The sequence below is a fragment of the Onychostoma macrolepis genome, chromosome 07, assembly GCF_012432095.1.
Source record: "Onychostoma macrolepis isolate SWU-2019 chromosome 07, ASM1243209v1, whole genome shotgun sequence".
NCBI lineage: Eukaryota > Metazoa > Chordata > Actinopteri > Cypriniformes > Cyprinidae > Onychostoma > Onychostoma macrolepis.
Window position 1 is genome coordinate 3640438 of NC_081161.1, and position 22547 is coordinate 3662984.

Below are 22547 nucleotides of genomic sequence, written 5' to 3' on the forward strand. Positions count from 1 at the left end.
TGTGGGTCATATTAAAGCACACAGGTGACATCAAGCATAATTTGATCATTTTCCAAATTTATGCTTGCAGTTTTCCATAGAGACTTATAATTATTTTGTGTTTAATTTCAATGTAAATTTAAACACTGCAAACTGACAAGATAGTAGCACTATTATTTACATTTTATTAACAGTAAATTGAAGTTATTTCCTGTAAAGATTGATTGTAAATGTGATGCATTTAGCAGTTTTTGTAAACAATATCAGAACAATATTTAAACCCAAGCTACTTCTACATGTATATAGACACTTCCTCTTTGTGTGAGAAAGATCCTTGTGAAATTACCACTGAAAGTATTTGATTTCCTATTTAGGCTTCTTGTACCATCATTCTCTTGAACATGTGTCTGTATATATACACTGTAAAATGACCGTAATTTTAACAGTAAAAACTGTGAAAATGCTACAGAAAAAACCTGTTAAATGGTTAACGGTAAGTTCCCCTAATATATACGGTGAAAAAAATGTAATAGACATTTCAGACAATTTTATGGTGAAATACCATTTTTGGAAGTGAAAAAGAATGTACAATTTACAGGGAAAAACCGTAAATTGACGTTCCCAGAATTCCCTGCATTGCATTTCAAATTTCTTTTGAATTTGATTGTTTTTCTTTGAAATAACTATGTTTCTTCTTAGTTGTTTCTTATCAGTTATGTTTATTAGGGTTAATGAAAATTCATGAAATTACGGTATTTAACTGTAAATTTAAATTAAAACCGTAAAACCTAAAATGTTGCTACCGTATTTTTTACAGTAGAATTCTCTGCTTGTAATACAACTTGATTGTGTTGCTTCAAAAGACTTCAAATAAATCAGTCAAGTTAAGTTACATGCATACATTGTTCACTAACCTTGTGTCCTTTGGTGTTTGGTGGAAGAAAGAAAGCCATTCAGCTTTGGAACAACATGAATGTAAATTACAGAATTTTCATTTTTTGTCAAATTATGTATGCATCCGTATGTTACTGCAAATATTAGAGTTAAATGTGAGTGAGTCATTTTATTTTTATTTAACACCTAATGCTATGTTTATTGATTTAAACGGGTGGCTTTTGATAACATTTACATTTATGCATTTATCAGATGCTTTTATCCAAAGCGACTTACATTGCATTCAAGTTACAGTTTCTACATTTTATCAGTTCTTGCTTTCCCTGGGAATCGAACCCATGATCTTGACGTTGCTGGCACCATGCTCTACTATTTGAGCTACAGTAAAGCTGATAAGGTAGAGAATAGACAATCAGATAAATGCCAGTTTGCTTACATTACATTGTACTTCAACACTTTTTGACATTTGGTAATTTTCCTCACAAGAATAATGATATAATATTCTACCAACTTATCCAGGGGGAAAAATGGTGCAGAAAAAAACATTTTCACTCAGAAAATGCAAGTAAATTTCACAAACAATTACATAAAAAGAGCACATACTGTAATCTATTGAAATAAATGTAAAATTTTTAAATAAATATGTTTTTTTTTCTCTTGTAGAATAAAATCATTGAATCATTCATTTACATAAAACAACAACAACAACAAAGATATAACCAACATTACAAATCTACTGTGTAGATTTGAAACAATTTTATTTCACATTATTAAAATTAACACTTAAGCAGAACTTGGAGTGCTTTCTTTAAAATGTCATATTGTTACAAATTTCATACATTCTTTTAATCAGAGTGTTAGTGACATTTTGACGCACATGCAGCCTCGTTCAGCCCCTCCTAGGCCTTCACACAAAAGCGGGTGGTATAAAATGGAAAACACAATGCTTTCCATCCTCAAACACCTGTGGAGGATCCACAAATCCACAGGCCAAGCATGGGGAGACGCACCAGAATACTCATATGGATGCTTGACTGGATGATAATATACTTTGGATTAAGCACCACACAGACAGGTAAGTATTTTCTTTTATGAATATTAAATATTAAGTGAAGTAAATGAAAATACAGATTCTGTATTGTGAACTTGATTGTTTGAATCAAGTCAGAATGGGATCTTTTTAAATTCCCTGCCCTGCTTTTCCAGTTTTACACCTTCTATTGTGACCATAAGCCAGAGATTCAATTCGTGGTTAAGCAATCCTTAAGAAAGGCATTAGGATTTCCATTAAATAGAACGCATTATAATCTGCTATTATGTTAGATAATCTCAGTTTGACATTGAATAATGATGTCAGCCTGACATTATTCATCAACTGACCACAATAAGTGTGGTCTCAAGATAATTCATATTATTCATTATTTAATTACAATTATATAAATGTTGTATTTCTTCATAGGTTATTTATCCTGGGGTTAAAAAATAAACAAAATGTGTATCATACAGTGTCATTAGCAGGAATTTCTAAAAGAGATATACACTTTATACACATAAATTAAATTTCATAAATAATTACAAGTAACACACCAAGTAAAAGACTGAATAGAATAGTATTTTATTGAAAAAAAATTACAACTTCAAATATTTTTATGCTGTAAAAATCCATCAAAAAATGTATCATTTTAAATTGACAGTAAAAGACTGTAAAAATGGTACTGTAAAAACCTGGCAAGTTCCCATTCTATATGAAAACTGTGATAGATCTAATGGGAAATTTATAGTAAAATACTTTTAAATGTACAGTGAAAGTGAAAAAGAACAAGTTTTATAATTTACAATAAAAAAGTAAAAAAATGACATTCCCAGAATTCTCTACGTGACACTTCACATTTGATGCTTTTTCATTTAAATAATTGTTGTTTATTGTTTTCCATTTCAATAGTTGTTGTTTCTTCTTTGTTTTAGTGTTTTATGTAATTAATGTTTATTACACTATTGTCATGTGTGTTATCATGAAGACTTTTAATGTATGTTTGTACATAAAATATAAGACAGCTTGTGGAAAAGCTACTTTTGTTGATCTTTGATTCATCATGTGATTTTCTTTTAAACATCTATGATTTTAGAATGGTTGTAAGTATATTATCAGTTTTAAAAAAACAATAGTATTTTGGGATAACATTATTTCAGTTAATGAAATATGGTTGTTTAACTGTAAATTAAAATTCAATCTGATAAAAAGTACAATGCTGGTATTTTTTACGGTAACCATAGGTGCCTTCTTTTTTTTTCTTTTACAGTGCACAAATAGTATTTAGATTAGCCAATGAAACTTTGCTAAACATTTATTTTCAGTTTGCCATTTGTTTGTAATTTTAAATAAATTCTGTTGTCCTCCCTCTTAGATGCTCATAACAAACAAGTCTGTAGCACATGGGGCAACTTCCACTTCAAGAAATTTGATGGAGGTATTTTCCACCTACCATCCACTTGTAATTATATCATGTGCGCAATGTGTCGAAGCAGCTACGAGGACTTCAACATTCAGATGAGACGTCAAGTAGTAAATGACCAACCAACCATCACTAACATCACAATGAAGTTGGACAGCACTGTAGTGGAGCTCACCAAAACCTCTGTCAGGGTAGACGGAAGAGAGTAAGTAAAAGTTATTTACGGTGGTCAGAGTTATAGCAATTGTTTTGAAAGGCTTTGATTCAATGTATATGTTTGCCATTAGGATGAATCTGCCATTTAGCCGCTCTGGTATTCTTATCTATAAGAGTTCCTCCTATGTCAAAGTCACTGCTAAACACGGACTGGTGACCACGTGGATGAATGAGGATGACTCTTTCACTGTGAGTATAACATCAATATGCGAATACCTGATTTTTTGCAAGCAAATAGCTGTAATTGCTCCTTTTAGGTTGAATTGGACATGATGTACCAAAATAAGACCTGCGGATTGTGTGGAGACTTCAGTGGCATCCAGTTACACAATGAGTTCATCAAAGATGGTAAATAGCACATGCAATAAATGCACATTCCATTTTTAGTATAATATAAACATTATACATTCAATGCAAAGTCAAGTTTTTATTAGCTGCTAATATTTCAGTGTATGATTTTTATAAAACAACAAACCTAAACATGTTTTATATGCATAATTACATAAAACTCTTCTTTAATTAAGATGTTGACAGATCTACATATGACTATGGACACTTTGCAAAATCAGATAGATGTATGGAACAGATGAGTTCAACAAAGCCATGCAAAAAAATGGTAGGTTCTTAATGGATCTTCACTATTTGATATCCTATCTTATATTTCAGTTTTATTATTATCTTTGTTCTTGGTTTTCCTTCCCCAATGGCAGCCGTATTAACCATACATAGGAAAGTTATGACATTTGGTGCATTGCTTCTGCTACCATAGCACCATCACCACCAGCAAAAAAAAAAAATCACTTTTATTCTAGTCATAATTTTTATTAACTTCCTGAGCACTGTATCTCACAAACTTGAAATCGAATTTAATTGCTATGTAAAGCGGGTGAGAAATTAAAAAAATAATTTTGTTTGAAGCACTTGGAAGTAAAAGATACCGATTTTTTTACCCACGAAAAATGAGATAAGTATTTTCTTATATAAAAATCCTGGGCCGACAGACCTTTATGTAAATAGAGAGCCTCCCATTCTTTCTTTCTTATCCTCCTTTTCTTACAAAGTCAATATTACATCTAGTCCAACAATGGAATTTAATATAAAATAAAAATACAATGTGATAATTTTACACACCAACTCCAAAGCTTTGTGATTTTTTTTTTTTTTTTTGAGAGGCTGTGACTCTCCTGTTCCAATAAATAAATAAATAAATAATTAAATAGATAAATAAGTTTAATGAAAACCATGACACTTTCACTGTAAATAATGAGCGATAGTGAAATGAGCAGCTTTGCGTCTGATTTAATCACGTCTAGGGCACTGTGTGAGCCAGCAGGACTTAATGTTGTTTTACAAAAGTCTTCCGGTACAGTAGACATTTACTGTAAATCAGATACCGTTTACTTTATACGCAGAACCAATGCAGTTTCCGTGCTAATTCTTAAGCCCCGTTCACACCAAGAACAATAAAGATATTAGCATCCACACCAACGGACGATATCGTCTGTTTATATCCTAAGCGCACGCTCATCTGCCGCTTTAAACGGTTAGTTTACCCAAAAATGAAAATTAGCCCATGTTTTACTCGCCCTCAAAGGAGTATATAACTTTTTTCTTTGAGACGAATCCAATCGGAGTTATATTAAAAATGATCCTTGCTCTTCCAATCAAATAAAAAAACGTGCCTCACACGGCTCCGGGGGGTGAATAAAGGCCTCCTGTAGCGAATCGATGTGTTTTTGTAAGAAAAATATCCATATTGAAAACTTTTAAACACTTTTCTCTCACTTTTGCTAACTAGTCGGATGACATAGGAGGACATATGCGTAGCGCAGGCCTTCAAAGTCAAAATCAACAGGCGAATTTTGAGCAGCAGATGCACGTATAATAGTACTTTTGCATAGATATATCGCTCCAAATGAAAGCATGAACTGGTGCTGTAAATGTACAGTAGCTTATATTTTCAACCACCACTATTTCTGATACCCTGCCTTACCTTAGTCCATCATGTTCATTGTGTACTTCCAACACATCTTCTTGCTTTCTAGACATCAGCATGTGAGCAGCTGCTTTCAGGTCCATCTTTCAGCAGCTGTAAGGACCTCGTACCTCTTGACTCCTTCATCAAAGCCTGTGAATTGGACATGTGCTACTGCACCAACAGGACCAGATCCTTTTGTGTTTGCAGAACCATCTCAGAATATTCTCGCCAGTGCATCCAGGCGGGTGGAAAGCCTGACCCGTGGAGGACTGAGCAGTTCTGTGGTAAGTAAAAATTTTCAGCAGCCTGTTCCAAATCTGCTTTAAATTGAAATCTCAATGGTTTTAGCATTATTTATTTATTATTAGGTAAATCGTGTCCTTACCACAATATGGTGCATGAAGAATGTGGAAACCCTTGTATCAACACTTGTTCAAACCCTGACAGAAGTCAAATTTGTGAAGACCACTGTATCGATGGGTGTTTCTGTCCTGAAGGTATAATCTGATTTTAAATGCACAGTTGCTTGCTTTTATAGCTTTTTTTCTTCATGCAAATAGCATTGCTCAAATGGCTGTGATATACTGTTACAGGATACCTGTTTGATGACCTCACTGATAGAGGTTGTATTGCCAAGAATCAGTGTCCCTGCATCCACAATGGAAAAATATATGAACCAGGACAGACTTACAGAAGTAACTGTAAAGAATGGTGATTATGTATTTTCTGTATATTAAGTCCATTTGTACCTCTTCATTACCTTCCTCTGAAATTATACTGCTTTTTGGTATTTTTTCCTTTGGTTCTGGACAAAGAAACATAACACTTTATTTAAATTTTATTCACTTTATTCTCTATGAAGCACTTGTGTTGATAATCTATGGAGCTGCGAGGACAGAGATTGCCCAGGGATTTGCTCTGTCGAAGGTGGTTCCCATATTACCACTTATGACGGGAAGACATACAGTTTTCATGGAGACTGTAATTACGTTCTTTCTAAGGTCAGTCTTTTCTGACAGTATAACATGTACCTCAGTTCACAGTCCACTAATCAGATTAATTTGTTAACTCTCACTCATATATCCAAAGCATAAAGATGCAGTGCAATGAAGTAATTTACTCCAAATTTACTCCAAAGTACTCCATACCAAAGACATGGCATGGCTTACTGATAATCTTGCCCTCCATCAAGCATTTGTCTACTCAACATTCACATCCAGAACATTAAAAACAAATCATGTTTTAATCTGAAAGACCCTGTTGCATGGCAAGAACTGCGTAACAACTGTTTAAAAATGTCTACTTTTTGTTCCACTGGACAAAATAGATAAATAAATAACAGGTTTGGACAGTAAATATGAGGATGAGCAGTTTTCATTTTTGTGGAACTATAAAGAGTTGTTCTCCATAGATTCAAATAGATGTTGATGTTAACCTGTAATTTTTGGTAATCATGTTTGCTTCAGATAAATATATGTGTCTCGGCAAACTCTAGTTTCAAAGTACACTAAAATTGATGCACTTATTTTATACACATTAAACTGACACAGTGTTGTATTGCTGCAAAGCTTGTAATGCTTATAATGCTGCATTGTAGAGTATTTAGTTATTATTAGGTTGACCTTAGAAATTGACCCAAAATCAAACCAACTATATTAGGTGTACATGTTGCACAGATTCATATTTTTCTGAAATGTCACATCATTATGTGCTGGTGTCACATCTGTATTTCAGCAGACTAGTGACAATGAGTTTACAGTTTTGGGGGATCTGATGAAATGTGAGGCTGATACATGTCTGAAGGCAGTAACTATTTTTCTGTCAAAGAGGAATATAGTAAGTTATTGCTAATTCAAATACATTTTTGAATTACTTATATATCATTACAATTAATTTATTGTTAAAGTATGTTTGTAATCATTATCAGAGAATCTTTTTGCATTTTAATCTTTCCTTCTAAATGAATGTTGTGAATCTTAGGTGTTCAGCATCCAGTCTGATGGAAAAGTGTTGGTTAATAGAATGTATTCACAGCTCCCTCTTTCCATAGGTAGGTTATCAATTCAGTTTGATTTTCTTGCATATATCATTTTACAACATGCATTGTTCTTAATAGAAATATTATGAAATAACAAACCAGTTTTTATTTTCTGTAGCTGACGTGATGATTTTCAAACCCACCACATTTTTCATCATCGTCCAGACATCTTTCGGACTTGAGCTAGAGATCCAGCTCATACCAATAATGCAGGTTTATATAAAAGTTGATGTGACTTACAAGCAGAAAACAAATGGTAAGAAAATTTGCATATTAAAAAAAATTGTTTTACAATTCCAAAACTACAACATTATGAGCGTTGCTTCTTCATTTGAATTATGATGGAATGAGTTAATGGTAATGTATATCAGCTATGTTTCTGAGTTTGGTCACACTTTATATTAGGTGGCCTTAATTACTGTGTACTTACATCAAAAAATAAGTACAATGTACTTATTGTGTTCATATTGTATTGCAAAACACTTCTGCTGCTATTGAGGTGGGATATGGGTAAGGTTAGGGACAGGTTTGGTGGTATGGGTAGTTTTAAGAGTGGGTTAAGGTGTAAGGGATGGGTCAACAGTGTAATTATAAATGTAATTACAGAAATTAATTACAGATGTAATTACATAAAGGTATTATTAACAATATAAGTACAATGTAAGAACATGTATGTACACAATAAGTGCATTGTATCAAATGATTAATTTAAATGTAAGTACATAGTAGTTAAGGCCACCTAATATAAATTAATGCTAAAAATATATTAATAACTGAATAATGGCAAACACTACTTGCATATAAAGGCCATTTATAGCCAGTACATTTTCAACTGACTTTCTATGCATCTAAAAATTTGAAATTCTAGTTTTCTTTGTTTAATGAGTTAAATTACATTTTGCACAGTGTAAAAATAAATGGCCAAAATTATCTACATTTTTTTATTTTTGCTAGGTTTGTGTGGGAACTTCAATAGTATTCGAGCAGATGACTTCATAACTGTTAGTGGATCTCCTGAAGCTACAGCAGTAGATTTTGCCAATGGCTGGAAATCACGAGCCAACTGCCCCGATGTTAAAAACAGCTTTGAGGATCCCTGCAGTCTCAGATTAGATAATGGTATGTCTCGATTCACTATTTTGCTCTGGCTATAGATGGTAATGAGATAATGGTGCCTGTACTGTCATGTAATAGCTCTTTGCTCTTCTTTATTGCAGAGAGATATGCTAAGAAATGGTGCTCTCTGCTGTCAGACCCTAATGGGGTGTTTGCTCCATGCCACAAAGAGATCAGCCCTGATTTCTATCAAATGGTGAGTTACAGATTTCTGCTGACTAATCTAAGCATATGTTTCTTTTGAGATTGGGCCAACACTTTTTAACCCAACAGATCTGCATGTATGATGCATGTAATTGTGAGAGAAGTGAGGACTGCATGTGTGCCGCGTTGTCTTCATACGTACACAACTGTGCTGCAAAAGGGATTCATCTGCCTCACTGGAGAAACACTGCATGCAGTAAGTGATTCATTCAAACCTTTAAAAAGCATTAAACATAAATCAATTAAAGAGAGGATTATTGAGTGTACTGGACATGTAGATACCACATGCTTTGGTGGTTGTTAAAATAATTAACTAAATCAGCGCTTTGTTGTTCACAGGTAAATTTTCAGCCCGCTGTCCCAGCAACATGGTTTATTCTTACACAGTTCAAAACAACAGTCGTTCCTGCCGTTGCAACAGTGACCCAGACTTCACTTGTGGTGTCACATTTGAGCCTGTAGATGGGTGTATCTGTGCAGAGGGGACATTCCTTGATGAAGAAGCAAAATGTGTCCCTTTATCTAGTTGTTCCTGCTACATCAAAGGCACAGTGATTGCCGCAGGAGAAGTTATCAACAGAGATGGCACCATGTGGTAAGGATCCCAATCTCTGTTAGAAGTGCTTTGATGTTTATAACTTAAAAGTCTAAAATAATTAAAGCTGCAGTCCGTAACTTTTTTTGGTTAAAAATTATTTATTGATCCAAAATCAATATCTGAGCAAGTACATAACCAGTCAGTGTTCAAAACTATCGCCTTACTTTAGCCCGATTCACAACGCTTAGCTTATAAGATTAGATATTAGACTGAACAAAAATTTAAATCTATATGCTAATACACACTATACGCAATGCTGATGTTGTTAACATTAATAATTTGAGAATAAAGTATAACAAAAATAATAATAACATCGGTTTGATGTGATATGAGCTAACCGATCGTTAGATTTAATCAGCATTGGTAGCCCAATTTATTGTAATGCTTTTTTCCTCAGTTGGTCAGAACAAACGTGGCAGACTTGTTACTTGTTCAAATGACAATATATGGTGAAAATTCTTCTTTGGGTCATATATTCCAAGACGTAGGCTAGAATCTGTGATTGCGAAGTACATTAAATATCCACACTGGTGCGGTGACTGACAGCCACACATTCACCTCAAAACATTAGAATAATCTGTGCTGGAGCCGTGCCGGAGCACAGCCCACGCAAGTGCATTGCGTTGTTTACATGAAGCAGGATGAGGAGGAGAAGAATTGTTGAAAAAAATAGTTATTTTAGTTTTTTTGCCCACAAAACTATTCCCGTAGCTTCGTAACATTACAGTTGAACCACTGATGTCACATGGACTATTTTACCAATGTCCTTGCTATGTTACTGAACATTTCAGTAGTGTTGCTGTCTATGGGAGGGTCAGAGAGCTCTCAGATTGCATCAAAAATTTCTTAATTTGTATTCTGAAGATGAACAAAGGTTTTACGGGTTTGGAAGGACATGAGGGTGAGTAATTGATGACAGAATTTTTATTTTTGGGTGAACTATCCCTTTAAAAACCAAATAGCTTTCTGTTGCTCAACATGGCGAATTTGCAACATGAAAACTTGCAACTTACTTTTTCTTTCTCACGTGAAACTCCAGATTGTGAAGATTACTATTGAAATGACTGGATTTTGTTCACAAAATGTTGGCGAGAAACAGTAAAGGATCTTAGATCTAAAAGATCTTGTTCTGTTGTTTTCCCTTTGAATTAAGTTTATTTTTCTGAGCCTGTTGGCAGATGTTTGTTCTTGTGTTTTAATTTAAATTTAATTTTGATCCATTTCTCATAAAACAAGTCTTCTTATTTTTGAGGTCATTTTGCTTCTAAAGTAAATGTATCTTGATTTAACAACATTTAGACATTTGCACAGGAAAACGACAAGAACACTAAGGAAGAGCATCACTTTTTTTGCAGTGAGATCAGAAGAGTAAAAAATTGTTTGTTAATGGAAATACGTTGGAAGTTGTGTTTTTAAACTTTAAAGTGTTGCAGATGTTTAAATTTCCTTCAATTTTATTTATGTGGTCTTAAAGTCTTACATTTACCTACACAAAGCCTACAGATTTGTTTGATTTTTATTTTAATGATTTCTGTTTCAGCACTTGCAGGAATGGGAGACTCAGTTGCATTGGACAGAGAATTAGCCAACAATGTGAGTACTCCCACAAATTAGTGTACTTACTAAAAAATATTGCTTTCTATTTCATTGTATTTCATGAAGTTAATTTAGCATAAACACTGATTGGAGCTGGACAAAAGATTACAATTCATCATACCTGTATGATTTCAATGTGAAACATATGAGTTAGATAAAAATGTCCAGTCTGCAGTTTTCCACACATTGGAATGTGATAGTAACCATTTACAACAGTCTATATGATTTCTGTGCTATGTTCAGGCCCCACTTATAGCTTTATGTGAGGAACATTACATCAAGTTAAATGAATTCCTTTGCTTTTCTTGATATCACTAATAAATGTCTTGTCTATGCCATCAGCTTGTCCTCAACCTATGCTGTTCTTCGACTGCACTAGTGCTGCTCCTGGATCTACAGGATCAGAGTGTCAAAGGAGCTGCAGCACTCTAGATATGGCTTGTGTGAGTGTTTATAATGTAAATTGGTTCCTAAACACTATCCTAATGCAAACAGTTGCTAAAAAGCTGCACAAGATGTATCATCATTTTAATATAATGTAATTTTCTAAAAACAGATTATCACTGAGTGCATCTCAGGCTGTATGTGTCCATCTGGACTGGTATCAGACGGTAGGGGTGGCTGCATCAAAGAAGACCTTTGTCCTTGCATTCACAATGGAACTGAACACCAACCTGGAGATAAAATCAAAGTGGACTGCAATAGCTGGTAAAATCTCAGTTAAAACTATTTTTCTATCTGCTACCACATGGGATTGTCTGTTTTTTTTCCTAACCATAATTTGCACATACAGTATCTCAAATGATGTATGTCTGATAGCATCCTGTGGTATGAAATGACATTTTAGATATCTAATGCTAAGATGCTAAGTTGGAGGATACAAATTCTTACGAAATCACAGTATGAATACTTACATTTACACTTACATCTGTGCATGCAGTACCTGTAGAGATAGGAAATGGGAATGTACCACAAACCCGTGCCATGGAACCTGCTTAGTTCATGGAGATGGCCATTACATTACATTTGATGGAAAGACATTCACTTTTGATGGACAATGTGAATACACATTAATCACGGTAAGTACAGAATACATCTATACAATACACCTTGATTTCATTTGTTTACATAAAATTCTGCTTACAAATGTTTTATGATAACATTATTAAAATAATAAGAATAATAAATGAAGCTGCAATTGAATTATTCGTGCCACTATAGAGATTAAATTACAGACTTAGTTCAGGGACTTTTCAGAACAGTTTTAATAGAGAGACACATTTGTATGATTTATACAGGATTATTGCGGTCATGCCAATACCAGTGGTACTTTTCGAGTTCTCACTGAAAACATATCATGTGGATCTACTGGCACCACTTGCTCTAAGGCTGTCAGACTCTTCCTTGGGGTGAGAGTGCATGGATTGTTTCAGTTATATTTTAGTTTTTTCATATATAAAAAACTTGAATTAACAGCTCACGGGTGCCTGATAAATAACTGTATTTTCTTCTTTTAGAACAAGGAGCTCAAACTAACAGGTGGAGGTTATCTGATTTTTCATAAAGATGAGGGAGAGGACATTCCTTACCAAATTTTGGTGAGAGGAATTTACATGGTCATTGAGGCAAATAATGGATTAATTGTCATGTGGGACCAGAGGGCAAATATGTTCATCAAACTCAGTCCAAACTTTAAGGTGAGAAATAAATCTACAGTGAATCGCTGAATAACTGCCTCAGAGACAACTAAAGTGTATAATTTAGATTGAGAGTCTGTTTTTGTTTTGTATGTTAGTGAATATGTATCTTGTCCTATCACAGGGTGCTGTTTGTGGTCTTTGCGGGAACTTTGATGGAAACGCAAACAACGACTTCATGTTGAGAAGTCAGGAGGTGGTAATTAAACCCTTGGACTTTGGAAACGATTGGAAAGAGTCTTCTAGCTGTCCTGTTACTATGGAAATTAGAAATCCCTGCTCAAATAACCCTTACAGGCAATCATGGGCTCAGAAACAATGTAGTATCATTAAGAGTGAAGTTTTTACATCATGTCATTCTCAAGTAAGTTAATATGCAGCACGGTGAGCTTGTACAGAAGTTGTTCTTGTATAGATAATCAAATTGTATTTTCTTGTTAAGGTGGATCCCAATCATTTTTATGACGCTTGTGTGAGAGACTCATGTGCTTGTGATAGTGGTGGGGATCATGACTGTTTGTGCGCTGCTATAGCAACCTATGCACAAGCCTGTAATGAGGCTGGAGCCTGCGTTGCCTGGAGAACACCTAAAATATGCCGTGAGTCACTGCTAATTTTCTTAGTTTAATTTAAGTCACGGAAAGAGACCATCGAAAAAGAGACCTTTTTTTCCCTTTTATAGCATTGTTCTGTGATTATTACAACACTCCTGGGAAATGTGAGTGGCAGTACAAACCTTGTGGAGCTCCTTGTCTGCAGACCTGCAGAAATCCAACTGGGCAGTGCTCAAGTCAGATACTAGCACTTGAAGGTAAAAAACAAACAAACAAACAAAAAAAAAACTGGCCTTTTATCTCATGAATGCAATATTCAAACATCACAAAACTTGGTTTACATAGACAACAGAACTTTCTATGTGGACATGCCAAATATAATCCAATTATGCTTCTAGATGGTGCTATAACTAAATAAAAACTTTTGTCCTGTGTGTTAACATTTACCTCCAATACATGTTACGGAAGGAACAGAGGAAGCGTTCGGATCCATCTGCAGAGCTTTATTCATGATAATGGTCGGAAACAAGCATGGGTCAATAAACAGCAAACGGACATGAATGAGGCAAGACAAAGAGTATTCCTAGGACAGGCGTGGGTCATCGATCGGCGAACAAAATCCTGAGGGCTTGACAAAAGGGGTAATCCGTAAACACAAGCAAAAGTCCAGGCTGGGACAAACAGTATCCAAGACAGGGTCAGACAGTAGTATAATCCAAAACACACAGGCGAGAATCAAAGGGTTGGTGGACAGGCAAGGCAAAACTGAACTAAGGCTAGGACTAGGAAACTAGACTAAGACTAGGTAATAGAACAATAGCTCACGGCAATACTCTGTAGAGTAGCAGCGCTAAGACAGCGAAGACTCTAACAATACTCAGCGGTGAGAGAGAGGAAGTCCATGGCTTATGTAGGGTGTGTGATTGGCTGCAGCCGTGTGTGTAATCAGAGTGAAATGGATTGTGGGAACTGAAGTCCAGGGTAAGTGTAACAGTCTGTGTAGTGTGAGAGTCCATGTGGTGGATAATGACCTCTTGTGGTGAATAAACGGAAGTTCATAACCCGGATTCATGACAATACAACTGCTGGATCTCTTCCTTCAGATTTGATAAATATAATCAATTAATGGAACTCGATAATTGCTACCTGTGACTATATTTATGAATTATTGACAGAATTTAATTATAGTCTCTTTTTTTTGGCTAAAGGATCTTGAGATGATTCACTATCAGTTTTGTCCGGTGCTAGCTAGAGATACTCATAAAATTTATCTTTGCAAATACAGAATATCGGTTTAAATACCAAGAAAATAAAGCATATTAGGTTGCCTTTGATTACTTTTTCAGTTCAAAATTCTTGCATTATGCCAGAGTCATCACCATACTTTCTAAAAATCACTTCTTTGTAGGACTTCTTAAACAGCAAAGTTTTTATTTTGGGCAGTTAGGACAATTTCAAGTGATTGCAAATGAGTGATTGCAAAAGAGGGTGAAAGCTGTAGGCCTGATCAGCCTTATGGTGCTCCTGCCTAGCAATCCATGTCACATGGATGTCACATGTTTTGTATTTCATTTTCATTTTATAAGGTTGTTACCCCAGATGTCCACCTGGACATCCTTACTTTGATGAGGATACAATGAAATGTGTTAAAAAGGAGCAGTGTGGCTGCTATGATAAACAGGGGGAATATTACAGCGATCAAGAGAAAGTTCCTTCAATAGAAAATTGTCAAATATGGTATGCTATAATTTCATGTAAACAAATACAGCCTACTGTCATAAAATCCAGTTTTAATTTTAAAACTGTTTGTTCTTAAAGCTATTGCAATTCCATGGAGATCAACTGCAAATACAATGCAACTGGTAAGAAAAATATTTACACATTCTTTCCTCTATATTTTATCAGCACTTCATCTTTCCTTCACCGGCACTTAATTAAGTAAATGTCTTTATTCCTAAATTTGCAGCGTGCACCTGCACATTCAAAGGGAACAAATATATGTATGGAGATACAATATATAATACTACAGATGGGGTTGGCAGCTGCATGACAGCTGTCTGTGAGGAACATGGAATAATTCAAAAGACTTCATACCCTTGTCAAACATTACATCCAACAACAACTTATACCTCAACTACTATCTTTGACTTTTCCAGTAAAACAGCAGGTAACAGTTTTACTACTATCTTCTCAGGTACAAATTTTTAGTTTATATGGTCCATATATATTTGGACACTGACAGTTTTCATAATTGTGGCTCTGTATGCCACCAGAATAGAATTAAAATGAAACAATTAAGATGAAATTGAAGTGCAGACTTTAAGCTTTAATTCAAGGGGTTGAACAAAAATATAACATAAAATGCTTAGAAATTACAACCATTTTTATACACAACCCCCCATTTTCAGGGGCTCAAATGTAATTGGAGAAATAAATATAATTATAAATAAAATGTTCCTTTTTAATATTTTGTTGAGAATCCTTTTCAGGCAATGACTGCCTTAAGTCTGGAACTCATGGACATCACCAGAGACCGGGTTTCCTCCTTTGTGATGCTTTGCCAGGCCTTTACTGCAGCTGACTTCAGTTGTTGTTAGTTTGTGGGTCTTTCTGCCTGTAGTTTTGTCTTCATCATTGACTTGGCCATTGCAACATATTCCACTTTTTTATGTTTTGGGTCATTGTCCATTTGTACTATGGAGTGTTGCCCAATCAACTTTGCTGCATTTGACTGAATCTGGGCAGAGAGTATATCTCTATACACTTCAGAATTCATCTGGCTGTTTCTGTCTTCTGTCACATCATCACTAAACACCAGTAACCCAGTGCCACTGGAAGCCATGCAGCTCATGCATCACACTGCTCCACCGTGCTTCCCAGATGATGTTGTATGCTTTGGATCATGAGCTGTTCCAAGCCCTCTCCATACTTTTTTCTTCCTGTCATTCGGGTACAGGTTGATCTTAATTTCAGCTGTCCAAAGAATGGCTTTTTAAGATGTTTTTTGGCAAAGTCTAATCTGGCCTTGTTTGCACCTTGTGGTGGTGAACCCTCTGTATTTGCTCTGGTGAAGTCTTCTCTTGATTGTAGACCGATCCTTTGCTGGCTGTGCTGATTTAAATCTAGCGGGTCTGTTGTGTCTCGTGTCGCAAGTTCAGTGAAGCAGTAATGGCGATTTTCTCCGGCCAATCAGTAATCAGCAGAGTTTACACGTCACGTTTTGGTAACGGTACGGTTCGCTTGGAACCTCAGCCGAGGTGGTACTAAAAAAAGTACCAGGTACCAGGTACCGTACCCAGTAGAAAACCCCCCAAAAGTGCGCCGTACTGAACCGTACCGTGCCGTACCATGCAGTGGAAAAGCGCCATTAGAATCAACTTCGGAACTTTTACCTGCTTAATTGATGTAAAAATAACGAAGGAATAGTTCACATCTGTCCATGAAATGCCTTTTGAGTCAACTGTCCAATTACTTATGGTCCCTTGAAAAAGGGGTGAGGTACATATTAAAGGGCTGTAATTCCTTAACCTTTCCTCCATTTGTGATGTCACTATTCATTATATAACTGTAACTCGAATATGTTTTGGTCAGCAGCTAAAAAATAACAATTGTGCCTGTGTCCAAATATATGTATATATATATTTGTACTGTATATATAGAGAGATATAGAGATAAAACAAGTATTTAATGTGTTGATACTTCTGAAGCCAGACATAGCCTTTCAATGAAATGTTGATTTAAATGAGAATTTAAAAGTTTTTGTTTTTCAGGTAATTGAAAAAAAGTTATTTAAAAGAGGGTATACAAATTATAGACATGTTTTCTCACTGGAATATAACCGGTTAACTTCCTGGTTTGTGATGCTGAATGCTCATGGTGATTACTAGTTATCAATGATCTGTAACAATGAAAAATAAAAAATCTACTTTTTTCTATATATTCCCATAAATGTTAAAATGTCACAAATACTAAATTGTTGTTCTTAATTGGGTGGTGCAATTTGTTGCCGCAAATGGCTCAATAATTGCCAAAGTACAGTGTTGTGTAATTATTTGATTATCTTTGCATAATCAAATGTTCTATTCACATTAAATAATTGAATTGTTTATATTTTATTGTAGAGACAACTTCGTCAGGAATGACAGCCAAATACACTACAGAAAACTTTCCAACAAAGACAGTATTTTCATTCACTACATCTACCACTACTACAAGCATAACCACAACTCCGAAACCAATTACAACATCCACTTCTACTCCTTCTCCAAGTTTGTCAGCTAGCATGCCTATACCACTGACAATAACACCAACAGTCCAAATTTCCTCCACTGTTACAAGTAAATCAACAACTCTTTCAACAATAGCATTTACTACAACTGCCTCAGCATTTTCTCATAAATCCACAACATTGAAAACAACCATCCTTACTCCTACCCCTGGATGTATTTGCCATTGGTCAGATTGGAATGACTTTGTGGGTCCAAAAACAGGTCCTGATGGTGGTGAAGTAGTGCCTATTAAAATATTGACTGACACCTATCCTACCTTATGCCCAGCACTAAAGGAAGTACAATGCCGTGCAAAACGTTATCCTGGAGTTCCTCTTTCACAACTTGGACAGATTGTTAAATGCAATGTAAAAGATGGTCTAATTTGCTTGAACAAAAACCAAGGCCTTGCACAGCAATGCTATAACTATGAGATTAGAGTATTCTGTTGTGATGAAAACTGTGGCAACATCACAACTACAGCTGTAACAACAACGTCACCAGGAAGTACAAAATCAACGGTCCAAAGTTCTTCCACTGTTACAAACATATCCACAGATCTATCAACAATTTCTACTGCTACACTTTCACCAACTTTTTCTGCCAGCATGCCAACACCAAAGGAGAGTATATCAACAACAACAGGAACAACTTCAACAAAGATGACTGCTACACCTTCAGTTTCTTCAACAAGCAGCTTTTCACAACAAATTACAGCTCTGACAGTCCAGAGTTCCCCAACTGGTAAAGGCATACCTACAACTCCAACAACATTGTTTACAGGTACACCATCACAAATATTTTCAACTGGCATAACTTCACCACTGACTAAAACATCAACAGTCCAGAATTCCTCCATTATTACAAGCATATCTACAAATCCAACAACAAAAACATCTTCTGCAACTCCATCAATGACTTCTTTAATTTCAGCATCATTGAGAACAAGCACACTTACTCCTACTCCTGGATGTAATTGTCATTGGTCAGACTGGAACGACTTTGGAGGACCAACAACAGGTCCTGATGGTGGAGAAATAGTACCTATCGAAACAATAACTGAGAATTATAACACCATTTGCTCAGTGCCAAAGGAAGTAGAATGTCATGCAAAACATTATCCTGGAATTCCTCTTTCACAGCTGGGCCAGGCTGTGAAATGCAATATGAAAGATGGACTTGTTTGCTTAAATAAACACCAAGGCCTTTCACAGCAGTGCTATGACTATGAGATTAGAGTATTCTGTTGTGATGAAAACTGTGGCAACACCACATCACAGTCCTCAACTATAGCTGTCACAACAATGTCATCAGCAAGTGTGCATACACCACCAAATATAACAACAACGATCCAAAGTTCTTCCACTGTTACAAACATATTCACAGATCTGTCAACAATTTCTACTGCTACACCTTCACCAACTTTTTCTGCCAGCATGCCTACACCAAGTGAGAGCATATCGACAACTACAGCAACAACTTCAACAAAGATGACTGCTACACCTTCAATTTCTTCAACACGCAGCTTTTCACAACAAATTACAACTCTGAGAGTACAGAGTTCCCCAACTAGTAAAAGCTTACCTACAACTCCAACAACATTGTCTACAGATACACCTTCATCAAGATTTTCAACTGGTATAACTACACCATTGACTAAAACATCAACAGTCCAGAATTCCTCCATTATTGCAAGCATATCTACAACTCCAACAACAAAAACATCTTCTGCATCTCCATCAATGACTTCTTTAACATCAACAACATTGAGAACAAACACACTTACTCCTACCCCTGGGTGTAACTGTCATTGGTCAGATTGGAATGACTTTGGTAGAACAACAACAGGTTCTGATGGTGGAAAAATAGTACATATCGGAAGAATAACTGACAATTATAACACAATTTGCACAGTGCCAAAGGAAGTAGAATGTCGTGCAAAACATTATCCTGGAATTCCTATTTCACAGCTGGGCCAGGCTGTGAAATGTAATATGAAAGATGGACTAATTTGCTTAAATAAACACCAAGGCCTTTCACAGCAATGCTATGACTATGAGATTAGAGTATTCTGTTGTGATGTAAAGTGTGGCAACATCACAACAGAGCCCTCGACAACAGCTGTTACAACAATGTCATCGGCAAGTGTGCATATACCACCAAGTACAACATCAATGATCCAAATTTCTTCCACTGTTACAAACATATTCACAGATCTGTCAACAACTTCTACTGCTACACCTTCACCAACTTTTTCTGTCAGCATGCCTATACCAAGTGAGAGCATATCGACAACTGCAGCATCAACTTCAACAACGTTTTCTGCTACACCTTCAACATTTTCAACAAGCAGGTTTACACATGTTACAAGACCAGCAGTCCAGAGTTCCCCCACTGGTAAAAGCATATCTACAACTTTAACAACAATCTCTACTGCTAGACCTTCACTATCATTTTCACATGGCATGACTACACCACAGATAAAAACATCTACAGTCCAGAATTCCTCCAATACTACAAGCATGACAAAACAATCTTTAACTACAGAAGCTGCAGGGATATCATCAACAAGTGTGTATATACCACTAACTTCAACGTCAAGAGTGCATAGTTCCTCCAACATTACAACCAGATATGCAGATACATCAACAAAAATTTCTACTGGTATGGCTTTGCCAACTATGTCAGCCAGCATGCCTACAACATCAGCTACCTCATCAACAAGCATAACTTCATCCACAAGTAAAAGCTTATCAATGACTACAGCAACAGCTTCAACAAGGATGACTGCTACACCTTCAATTTCTTCAACAAGCAGCTTTTCACAACAAATTACAACTCTGAGAGTCCAGAGTTCCCCAACTGGTAAAGGCATACCTACAACTTCAACAGTATTGTCTACAGGTACACCTTCATCAAGATTTTCAACTGGCATAACTACACCACTGACTAAAACATCAACAGTCCAGAATTCCTCCATTATCACAAGCATATCTATAACTCCAACAACAAAAACATCTTCTGCAACTCCATCAACGACTTCTCTAACACCCACAACATTGAGAACAAACACACTTACTCCTACTCCTGGATGTAATTGTCATTGGTCAGACTGGAACAACTTTGGAGGACCAACAACAGGTCCTGATGGTGGAGAAATAGTAGCTATCAGAAGAATAACTGAGAATTATCACAAGATTTGCTCAGTGCCAAAGGAAGTAGAATGTCGTGCAAAACATTATCCTGGAATTCCTCTTTCACAACTGGGCCAGGCTGTGAAATGCAATATGAAAGATGGACTAGTTTGCTTAAATAAACATCAAGGCCTTTCACAGCAATGCTATGACTATGAGATTAGAGTATTCTGTTGTGATGAAAACTGTGGCAACATCACAACACAGTCCTCAAGTACAGCTGTTACAACAATGTCATCAACAAGTGTGCATGTACCACCAAGTTGGTCAATGGTCCAAAGTTCTTCCACTGTTACAAACATATTCACAGATCTATCAACAATTTCTAATGCTACACCTTCACCAACTTTTTCTGCCAGGACACCTATACCAAGTGAGAGCATATCGAGAACTACAGCAACGACTTCATCAATGTTTTCTGCTACACCTTCAACATTTTCAACAAGCAGGTTTACACACGTTACAAGTCCAGCAGTCCAGAGTTCCCCACTGGTAAAAGCATACCTACAACTTTAACATCAATCTCTACTGCTACACCTTCACCAAGATTTTCAACTGGCATTACTACACCACTGACTAAAACATCAACAGTCCAGAATTCCTCCATTATCACAAGCATATCTATAACTCCAACAACAAAAACATCTTCTGCAACTCCATCAACGACTTCTCTAACACCCACAACATTGAGAACAAACACACTTACTCCTACTCCTGGATGTAATTGTCATTGGTCAGACTGGAACAACTTTGGAGGACCAACAACAGGTCCTGATGGTGGAGAAATAGTAGCTATCAGAAGAATAACTGAGAATTATCACAAGATTTGCTCAGTGCCAAAGGAAGTAGAATGTCGTGCAAAACATTATCCTGGAATTCCTCTTTCACAACTGGGCCAGGCTGTGAAATGCAATATGAAAGATGGACTAGTTTGCTTAAATAAACATCAAGGCCTTTCACAGCAATGCTATGACTATGAGATTAGAGTATTCTGTTGTGATGTAAAGTGTGGCAACATCACAACAGAGCCCTCGACAACAGCTGTTACAACAATGTCATCGGCAAGTGTGCATATACCACCAAGTACAACATCAATGATCCAAATTTCTTCCACTGTTACAAACATATTCACAGATCTGTCAACAACTTCTACTGCTACACCTTCACCAACTTTTTCTGTCAGCATGCCTATACCAAGTGAGAGCATATCGACAACTGCAGCATCAACTTCAACAAAGATGACTGCTACACCTTCAACATTTTCAACAAGCAGGTTTACACATGTTACAAGACCAGCAGTCCAGAGTTCCCCACTGGTAAAAGCATATCTACAACTTTAACAACAATCTCTACTGCTACACCTTCACCAAGATTTTCACCTGGCATGACTACACCACAGATAAAAACATCTACAGTCCAGAATTCCTCCAATACTACAAGCATGACAAAACAATCTTTAACTACAGAAGCTGCAGGATATCATCAACAAGTGTGTATATACCACTAACTTCAACGTCAAGAGTGCATAGTTCCTCCACAATTTCAACCAGATCTGCAGGTACATCAACAACAATTTCTACTGGTATGGCTTTGCCAACTATGTCAGCCAGCATGCCTACAACATCAGCTACCTCATCAACAAGCATAACTTCATCCACAAGTAAAAGCTTATCAACAACTACAGCAACAGCTTCAACAAGGATAACTGCTACACCTTCAATTTCTTCAACAAGCAACTTTTCACAACAAATTACATCTCTGA

General features: G+C 36.0%; 1 protein-coding gene across 1 annotated transcript; it reads left to right on the forward strand.

Moving 5' to 3' along the window:
- Window positions 1–1851: 1851 nt before the first annotated feature.
- Window positions 1852–21731, forward strand: LOC131543453 (mucin-5AC-like). Its single transcript, XM_058780783.1, has 29 exons — window positions 1852–1948; window positions 3279–3531; window positions 3614–3731; window positions 3800–3890; window positions 4067–4158; window positions 5588–5804; window positions 5889–6017; window positions 6114–6231; window positions 6383–6521; window positions 7255–7356; window positions 7501–7570; window positions 7677–7814; window positions 8513–8677; window positions 8776–8870; window positions 8948–9074; window positions 9218–9473; window positions 11017–11069; window positions 11415–11515; window positions 11629–11780; window positions 12013–12151; window positions 12371–12481; window positions 12590–12769; window positions 12894–13133; window positions 13212–13368; window positions 13452–13580; window positions 14910–15060; window positions 15142–15185; window positions 15290–15490; window positions 17445–21731. The coding sequence occupies exons 1-29, from the start codon at window positions 1870–1872 to the stop codon at window positions 21299–21301; spliced, it is 7704 nt and encodes a 2567-aa protein (XP_058636766.1). The 5' UTR covers window positions 1852–1869; the 3' UTR covers window positions 21302–21731.
- Window positions 21732–22547: the final 816 nt, after the last annotated feature.